Here is a 10214-nt window from a genome sequence, read left to right on the forward strand (position 1 = left end):
ATTCATTAAAATATAAAATGACCTTTTGCCGCAGTGAGTTTGGGGCTAAATTGAGCTTATTGTTTCTTTGGTTTTCTTTTCTCTGCTGTGTTAGGGGATTTTTTTCTCCTTAGTGTATGAGATAATGCACATCGCAGAGGATTTCTGAGCTGGTTACCTCGTGTACTGAAAAGCCTCAGGGTTTTTAATGTCCTTTATTTTGTATGATGCAGCCCTCGTGTTGTGGCCCAAATCATGCATGAAAGGTCACCGACAAGGAGGAATACCAAATGGCTGTGCGTTTCATACTGACATGTAAGCAGGCATTGGCATTTGCAGCGTCATGTCGATAGACACAGAGTAAGTTAGAGATCCTGCAAAAGTTTTATAGATCATTTGGATTCCTGTCAGGGAAGCGTGGGGCAGAGGAACAGAAATTGCACTTGACAGCAGTTCCAGAAGATGCTTTACTAATTGCTGGTATCATCTCAGTAAATATTTGGTAGATATTGGTATCTCTTTGAAGCCAAGGAGTAGAAACAAGGGCAAGTGTTCATAAACTTTCTTCCTGGGGGCTGGTTCTAGCCCAGAAACTTTTAGACTGAGTTTAAATTGATGTAATTGATAAGAAATGGGGACTGGAAGATTTGAGCCACAGGTTGGACTTCACATAAAGTCTAGATCTGCTGAAATAGTTCTTATCACTTCCTAACTATTGCAAGATTTTTCTCCTGTTTCCTCTATTTGAGAGAAGGTGGCATGCTATTTCTGGAAATTTGGGATGGTCCTTTTGAAATTGCAGTTTTCAAATATTTCAACTGACAAATTGCTGTCTTGACTTCTTATAAACAGAAGCAGCCAATGTGTGGGGTGTTTGTGTATGTGGTTTTGGTTATTGTTAGGAGTAATTGAAACTCAAGAGGCTGATCTAGTAGACTTAAATACTTTCAGTTTTGTTTTTAACAGTTTTGAATTGCATGTATGTTTTAAACCTGAAATATGTATTTTTTTAAAAGCTTCTTTAAGAATTAAAAATGCTATTCTTATTGTGCCTGTTCTTTTTTTGAGCAAGCCTAAGTTAGCAAATGAAGTACAACATGTACTGCAACATACGCAACCACCTGTGGACCACGCAGCTTACTCTTTCTTGGTTTAATTCAGCAGAATGTTAAAAATCCCTCTTTCCTCTGCAGTGCTGGAGCGCAATAAAAGCACGTCAAAAGGAGAACGCTTTAGAAGAGAATTTCAGAAAATTCATATGCCTTTGTGGGTTTTTTCATTTGGTTGGTCGTTTTCCCCCTCAGCATGAGGGCTGCGAACGGCAAACATCACTGGCTGGGAAGTGATCTCATTGTATTGTCTCATTGCAAGTGCCCTAAGGTACGTTTGATTTTCCCAGTATTTCCTTCTCTCTTGCAGTGTCAACGCCTGTGTAGACGTGGTTCTGTCCGGTGTGAAGTTGTTAGAGGCGCTCGGTCTTGAACCTGGGGATGGGAAAAATCACGCGGTCTTGAACTCCAGACAGGACCTGAAAGAAGCATTCGCTCACTTCATGGGAAAAGGGGCAGCTGCCGAGCGCTTCTTCAGCGACGCCGAGTCTTTCCATCACATTGCACGGACAGCCTCCGAGTACCCTGGTGCACAGGTATGTCTTCCACCTGAAGATAAGCTTTGAGAAGCGTGTTTCATATTTTCTGCATCGTTGGTGACTTTCGTTCTCTGTCTGGTGAGAGAGCCAATCGTTTAGGAAAGAAACTTATGGTGTAGCTCGAGTGCGTTGATGACTTTTCACGGAACTCTGCACGTGCTGCAAGTAGTAGGGTTTTGAATGGTCTATCCCCTGCTTGCTTTCCCAAAACTGAAACGTCAGTCTAAGTTGCCTCTGTGAGAATATGGTTATATGGGAGGCAGATGGGGCTGATGCTGTAAAGGAGGCTCTAACGTCTTGTAATGAGGCAGGAAGTGAGGAAATAGACCGAAGCATTAGGCATTGTAAACGCTCCGATCAGCTTCGGCTGCTTAATGCAGGATTTAAATTCTCTCTAGGAGTGATGAAAAGAAATAAATATTTTTTCTGAAGCCTCCCTTCCCAAAAGCAAAGTTTTGTTGCTCTAATTTATACTGGGTCTTCTGAATCTAGCTTGATATCTTGCTTGGCAGTTAGCTAATTTCTACAAACTGCTTAATGCCGCCTTCTAAGCAGTTCGCCAGCTGCTTTTGAAAATGAGGAGGAGCTCTAAATGCCTTTTATTGGTCAAGGCTCTCCTGTGTTGACTTTTTTCTCACCACGTTTGCTATGTTGGCTTGCTGGAATCACCTGATTATTAGCTGTATCCTGCTATAGCCTGTTTTCTGTCACCTCTGAGTGCCTGTGATCCTCATGACAATCTATATTCTTTGGTTTCAAAGCTGACGTCAGAGTTTTCTCACTTGAAAGTTTCACCTTTCTTACCTGAAGAAACTTTCATGGTTCCGCTCACTTCATGTGGGCACAGGTAGCAGGTTTAACCTTCTTTTCAAACTGGAGGAAGTGTTGTTGCAGTTTTTAAATGACTGCTTGTCAGCCTTGCTAAAAAACCACAAGTTATCAACTGCCACAGAAAAGTTGCACAGAAGTAGGGGCTGTTTATGTTATGAATGAATGGATTTGTACAGGGTTGTGAGTTACCTGAAGGCGAATATTTAGATTTTAAAAAGTCAGAGAACACTGAACGTGTTGAGATCTCACAGAGAATTGTAAAATTGTTTTGCCTTCAGCCCCAGTAAGCTTTATTAACTTCTGTAATGCTAGACCCTTTTCTAAAAAGCTAAAATCTCTAGCCTATACTGAGGACTGAGCATGTATAAACCATCAAAGCAAGGGAATGTCCATACCTGCCTCTATTTGTTTTACAGCTTTATGTAGGAGGAAATGCTGCTCTCATCGGTCAGAAGCTTGCAACAAATCCAGACCTGAAGGTACGCGTTCCAAAAATTTCATGCTATTCGCGTGTCGCTGAGGCTTAAATTACTTCCTTGTACATTTTGGGGATCTTGCAGTTATTTCTTAGGCTATGGTGGAACATATGATTGGCCTTACGAGTTGAAAAGCATAGCTGATTTTTAAAAATTTAATCATTATTTTTAAAAATCAATTGTCTAGGTGATGCTTAGATGCTCTGAAATGCTGGCAAGGGACATGGCAGGGGATCCTTGATTGTTTTTTCTTGTTTTCTTAGATCCTCCTTTGTGGCCCAGTTGGTCCTAAACTCCATGAACTACTTGATGACAATGTGGTTGTGCCACCTGAATCCATGCAGGAAAGAGATGAATTCCATCTTATCTTGGAGTATCAAGCAGGTACCTTGCCAAAGGCTGGATGTTAGCTGGGGACCCTGAACATCACTAAGATAGTCCTGGTTTTAAAGTTGTTCTTTTTTGAATCGGTTAATTCCAGAAGAACTGTGTAAGTTATCACTACTGGCAGCTGTCACTGGGCTAATCCGGTAATTCCATGCGCTTCAGGGAGCTGTGGTAGGTGAACAGACATCTAAAAGTCTTTTGAAACTTCTTTCCTTTGTAATATGGTGACTGTAAATACTGACTCATGCCGCTATCTTGCCATCCCTCTAGTTCTGTATGTTTGTATGCTATAACCTATAGAAACCAAGTGGACTTCTCATTTTGTTGTGATGCATAGCCTAAGCAGACCTGAAGGATGTAATTCTAAAGCTGTATGAACACTAAAATAGTCCAGTAATTTTCTCTGAAAACAGAAAGGTACCATTTAACCACATGCAGATGAAATTCAGGGTAACCTTAATGTAATGGCTAAAACAAATCTGTATGTATTTTCTTACTGTTTTCAACCTGAGTTATTCCACTGGTCCTATCTCAATATATAGCTTCAGAAAGAGTTATGTTGGTGTGACAGAAGAGGGAGTATTTGGCAAGGAGGGAAGGCAAGAACCATCTTAATTAAACTTTTTCAGCAGCGAAACGAATGTGGAGCAGCACCCAAAGCATGCACTCTGATGGACTTCTGGCTGAAACAAGGTTACTATAACTGACAAGTGCTGTTACACAGTAGGACTTCTAAAATTGCACTAATGTCTTAAGTGAATCTTAATTCTTCTTGCTCCTGGAAGCATCCTAGTTAGGTGATACATTAGTATATGATGTCTCCTTTTCTCAGCGTCTCTGTTCTCAGGTGAGAACTGCCCTCCTGATGCAACTCTGGGGATCTCTGTCCTAGACAGAACTTTGCCGTAAGACTTATCTTAAGAGGAGGCAGCATTGATGGCTGTTGGTGCTGTTTTAGTGGCTTTTCCATAAAAGCTGGTCATATCCTCCATAGTATAACCAGTATACAGTCTGGGAGAGCTGAGTGAACACGTACGCAGGCTGGTTCTAAGGTGGAGATTCTGCCTATAATAGCCTCAAAAATGCTTGTGTCTCAAGAGCGTTCTGATCAAGCTGTCCTTTGTGACCTGTGTGTGTTTATTCCCTTGCATTTCTTTCTGTCCAGTTATCGCAACTGGCACAAGGAACTGCCTGCTGCCTGAACAAAGATGTGTGTACAGATGGGGAGAGCTGCCAGAGGGCTGGCCAGTTGGACTGTGGCTTGTGCAATTTGTATCCTCTCTAAGCTCGCTGTCGTTACCCTGTTTTGTCATGGCTCAGTGTCCCGGAGATGGAGCTCATTTAATTTGTGATCTTATCCAGGAATAAAACCATTTACACATACAGCACTGATGCAACTCTATTCTGCAGATCATTTCTGGGAGCTGTGCGGTCAGGAATAGTAAGAGCCATGAGACTTTTCAGGGTGTACCTTCATGATACAACTTGAGTCAAGCTAAGAGGTGGTTGTTGCCAAAAGGGGAAGGTCTCCCCTCTCTCTGCAGATCCTGCACGCTCCAAATGTTTGGCTTGAGCTGGCTGTGACACTCACCTAATTGCATCATAAACTAATACAACTGATTAAAACATCACAAAGCTTGCAAAACCAAACAAATAAGTATTGAATTTCCCTTCTGATCAGACAAGCATCTAAATGAGGCAGAGGGAGTGAAGGAAAAGAATGAATGAGAAAAAGAGCAAGACTTCTCTTGTGGCTGGCAGTATCTGTTAATTGGGCACAGACATATTGTGAAACCGTGCCTTTGGATTCCAGTGGGATATCCCAAAACAATCTCCAGATACGTGGTTTGATTTGCTTCTCTTCTGAGTTAACTTGCTTCTATTTGTTTCACCTAGGTGAAGAGTGGGGACAAGTGAGAGCACCCAATGCCAACCGCTTCATCTTCTCCCATGACCTATCAAATGGCGCCTTAAATATGCTGGAAGTGTTTGTGTCCAGCTTGGATGAATTTCAGCCAGATCTCGTGGTACTTTCAGGACTTCACATGATGGAAGGCCAGAGCAAGGAGATGCGGCAGAGACGACTTATGGAGGTAAGATGCTTGAACACCACCTTAATTTGTATTCCAACTGTCCTGGTTTCGGTTAAACCACGACACCAACAAATGCTTCATGGCAAACTTTTGGTTTCCCAGGCTTGAACTTGTAATTAGGCTGTGTCTTCAGATTTTCCACAAATCTTTTCAGTATTGCATGCTAAAAGAAGAATGTGAACTGTAGGAGTGGCAAAAGTCTAATCCTGTAACACTAGTGTTTCTTAGATTCAGTGGGTTGTCTAGGGAAAAAAAGGTATGGTCTGGTTGTCTGGCTGGAATATGTTGGCATAGTTACTGGAGCTTATCTAGTGGCTAAATTACACTTTTTCTATCCCAGATACTATGATGATCAAGGTCATAATCAAGACTTGCATTCTTTAAGCAGCATCTATGTTAGATAATTCAAGAGGCAGCTTTCTGATCTGAGCCCGAAGGAGCTACACCAAGTTTTCTTTTTATTTACAGATCATTGCCTGTCTTACAGCTGAGTGCCCTTCCTGATGCAATGCACTAGACTTCCCCCCCACCACCACCACCTCTGTTCTAGGATCAGCAGTTCTACAGCTGCTTCAGATTTGTGAGGTTTCTGAATTGGTCCATTAGAAGAGTGCTGAGTTGGGTGCAGATTAGGATTAGATACAGTTTTCCTGCTCTGGGATTCTGAAAACTAGAAGTTGTTTTTACTTCTTCCCCTTAGTAGTACGTTCTAGCAGGTGTTCTTGTCAGACATCTCATTTGGATTTGTGTTTAAATCCATACACAAGAAGATTAAAGGATGTGTATGTCTGAGTCAAAACCCCTTTGTTCTTTCTGTTTCTTGATGAATATGTGTTTTAGGGTGGGTTTTTTTTTTCTTTTCCTGTACCCCTGTAGGCTGTGGCCTCCATCTCTGATATCCCTACTGACATTCCCATACACCTGGAGTTGGCCAGTATGACTGATCAAGATTTTATGAGCAACATTATGCATCAGGTAACAAAAATGAAAGGACACACTCTTTTTATCAGTTTCCTTTTCTTCAGTATCACAATGCACAGACTGGTAGATGAATATAGAAATGAAAACTTAAAATTAGGGCTATCCATTTGAAGATAAATTGAGAACATGGGTTTAATGTCTGCTATTGCATTCTGAATGCTTCTGTTTTCTCCACTGAGCTTACCAGAGTCTCCTCTGTGCAGCGAAGGAGATCTGTAATGACTTAGCATTGGACAGTTTTAGTATTCCTTTTAGAAAGGTCTCTCTGGAAAGTTTCATTTAGGAGATATCTTACAATGCTCTCAGTTGATCATCAGACCGTTTTCAGCAAGGAGTAAGGATTTTTTGCAGATCTGAGTTTATTCAGCAACTGTATTCAGTAAAAATACTGTGCAACACAGCTGGGCTTTATTCTCTGATACAAAGATTTTTCGCAATCATGGGGGGAAAGCGACCCTGGAGGATACTCACAGCTCCACAAATACAAGTAACTTTGGTTTAGATTTAGCAGGCCTGCAGATTTCTAGAAGAAACAGGATTTGAATTTGAGCTGAGTTTATCATTTTTAAAAAATCTAGATTTCTTTGCAGAATTTCTTTTCTGCAGATCCTGATAGTTCCTTGTTTAGCTTGACACAGCTCTAATCTCAGTGGTATGAGTGTTTGATGTGGATTTGATGTTTTGTTACTCTTTAATGTCGAAGTGTGTGTCTAGAAAATCAATGGCACAAAATGAGCACGCACCCTTGGCGTGAAGTGCTTTCTTGGCTAAGTAACTCTTGTAAACTTGTTGAACTGGAGAAGCTTGTGCAGCGACTTTGGCCTGCATCTCTCCAGGAAACTGGGTGCTCTCTTCTGCTGAGCACGCTGGCAGTAGAGCCGGTAACACAGTATTGTAACTGAATGAGGAAGACCAAAGTCTGATTCTCTCTCTGAAGGAGAAACTGTTGTTCCTGTGTTTCTGTTAGCAGGTCTTTCCCCTGGTGAACTCCATTGGGCTGAACGAACAAGAACTGCTGTTCCTCACGCAGTCTGCCTCTGGTCCCCACGCCTCCCTTGCTTCCTGGAGTGGAGTTCCCGACGTGGGTGTAGTCAGCGACATCCTCTTCTGGATCCTGAAGGAGCACGGGAAGACAGCGGACCGGGCCTCTGATCTCACGCGGATCCACTTCCACACCCTGGCCTATCATATCCTTGTCACAGTGGATGGCTACTGGGGCAACCAGGTTGCGGCTGTGGCTGCTGGAGCTAGAGCAGCAGGGACTCAGGCTTGTGCGACTGAAACCATCGATACCAGCAAAGTCTTTCTTAAAGCTCCTTTGGAGTTTGTGACCTCCCAGATAGAGGCACCTTCCAAAATCTCTTTAAATCCAGATGAGCCAGTGGTGCATTGGCACAGGGAAGGCATCTCATTCCATTTCACTCCTGTTTTGGTGTGTAAAGATCCCGTCCGGACCGTGGGACTTGGGGATGCTATTTCAGCTGAAGGACTGCTATACTCAGAAGTATATCCTCAATAGAAGACTAAGACCCTCCTTTTTCTCCAATACTGTACGATATCTGAGGAACCATGGTGTTCTCGTTAGGATTTCAGCCAGTGGTGAAAAGGAATAGGAACAGAATTGGGCTGTGGTGTGTTTTCTGGATATAACTGAAAAAGAGCCAAAGAATAATTCCAGGTATAAACTGTCAGATACATTCCAGTCACTTGGCAGTGACTCGAACACTTCACATCTAGGTGCAGACGTTTTAGTATTTAATGTGAAAATTGGCTTTGCTTTGTCTGAAGCATCTGGGGAGGGAAACGAGTATCAAAATCCCTGTTTGGCTTAGGTTTGCTGTTTGTAACTCTGAATGGGTCTTGTCTGTTAGTGCTGGAAAGTACGGCAGCCAGGAGAGTTTTGTGCCTGTGGATCCCAGGGAGAGCACAGCAGTGCTCGGCCCTGTCTTGCCTCTGATAAATTAAAAATAAAAGACTCTTGCATTATCTCCTCACAGCACATTGCTATGTGGCAAGAGCAAACCTTCCGCTTGCTTGGTGTGATGATGAAATCTTTCACTGATGAAATTCCCTCTCAACCTCAGTGCCCCCAGCACTGGAGGGAGCCAGAGTCCCAAAATGTGATGCACAGTGTACCTACTCCTTAAATGTACAGAGAAAACCCAGCTCAAGGCTGTGTAGATTATTTTGGGTATCTGTTGTCTCTGTGACTAACGGTATTCCACTGAGCCCTAGGAGCCTGTGCTTAGTTTTTTGACAACTAAAAGTGAATATAATCAGGGTTTATATTTGGGGAGACAGCTTTATTTTCTTGCCAGGTAAACCACAAAACATTACCTGTGTTTGCTGTACACTAAATACCAAGAGTTCCAGCCAGGGGGGCTCACAGCTGGTGTTCTTGGCTAACAGTGGGTGCTTATATCTGGTATTTTACAGAAAAGCTATTGAGTGCTGGAGACTAGTTTTTTTGTTTGAGAACAGTTGTGCAATTTTCTTCAGTTTCCCTGCCTTCCATTCAGAAAGGTTAATTTATTAGGGAAGGTCCCTCCGGAGGCTCAAAAGCCGCAACAGTGTTTTCCAGGTAAGACTGAAGAGAGGAGAGCTTTTTTAGGGTTTGGTTTTGATTTTTTTTTTTTTTCCTTTGACTAGGTCACTGATAGTATCTTTGCCCTGGACAGCCTTTGAAATGAAAAGAATAGAAGCATGTGTCCTTGTTAAATGCTTTGCTTCTGTTTTTTCCTCTTCATAGTCGCACACTATGGATTACATAGCACCAGCTTTATTTTTTTGTCTCTTTCCAGCATGGTTTTGTCTCAGTCCGCTTCCAGGAACTTCAAGCATATATGCATAGCTTATCATACACATTTTTTTCAGTATAACTGAATTAAATGCAATCAGCATGTCTATGCAAGCCTGTGCTGTACCAGAATTTGTAGGAAGTTGCTTTAGGTCAGTCTTTGCATCTGAATGGAGGGGAGGAGAGCCCGTTTCACTTAGGCTGGAGTGATATGTTTCAGTAATGCTGTCATATTGCTGTCAGTGATGTTCTCCTGTTGGAAAATGCCATTGTGAATGCTCTGTAAGGATAAAAATTGACAGCTGTTGTAACTTGTACTGGCTTAGCACACAATGCTGTCTGTCAATGTATATTTAACTTCTGCTTTCCCTCTGAGCAAGGTCTTGTGTCTTGTGCCAGAGGAGAAATACAGTCAGGGCTGTGCTTTCCTGCAGCTTATCCCATCCTGACCTTCCGTTGAGTCTCAGCATTTATCTTGGTGCAGGATCATCTTAAGACTGGAAGTATTTCTATCCAGATTTTTTTTTTATTGTTATTGATAAATTGTAGCATGGGACTTGGAGTTCTGCTTTAGTCTTCCTACAGAAAAAAAAATAAATACTCCTTTCATCCATCTAAAAGGTCTGAGGCCATTAGCAGAGTTATTTTGCAACCTTTGATGGTAGCCGCCTGGCACACCGCCCCTAGGACCACCAAAGGCCACGCATCCTGCCAGCTGGAGAGCTGATCCTTTGCTTACACTAGATCCCACTTTCCTGACATTGGGCCAAGCTGTGTGGATTCTCGAGTTGGAAACAAAACAAAACTAAATACACACAAGCTGTCACCAGAAACGGTCCTGCTGCTGTATTTCACTTCTCTCTTCCAAAAACATTTGCAGAGATGCGAGGCTGATTGGACTGGCATCGCCTTATGGCCATCTAAAATCACGTAACTGCACTAACAGAACTTGTCCAGGGGTAAGTTATGCTTGGATTTAACAGGAGTATTACAGGCCTACATTATCTCTCTCTTTTTTTTTT

General features: G+C 42.3%; 1 protein-coding gene across 1 annotated transcript; it reads left to right on the top strand.

The window, feature by feature from the left end:
* The first annotated feature begins 322 nt into the window (after positions 1-322).
* Positions 323-7914, top strand: ADPGK (ADP-dependent glucokinase). Its single transcript, XM_009578840.1, has 7 exons — positions 323-339; positions 1399-1624; positions 2875-2937; positions 3198-3318; positions 5218-5414; positions 6291-6389; positions 7366-7914. The coding sequence occupies exons 1-7, from the start codon at positions 323-325 to the stop codon at positions 7912-7914; spliced, it is 1272 nt and encodes a 423-aa protein (XP_009577135.1).
* Positions 7915-10214: the final 2300 nt, after the last annotated feature.

The sequence above is a fragment of the Fulmarus glacialis genome, unplaced genomic scaffold, assembly GCF_000690835.1.
Source record: "Fulmarus glacialis isolate BGI_N327 unplaced genomic scaffold, ASM69083v1 scaffold19175, whole genome shotgun sequence".
Taxonomy (NCBI): Eukaryota; Metazoa; Chordata; class Aves; order Procellariiformes; family Procellariidae; genus Fulmarus; species Fulmarus glacialis.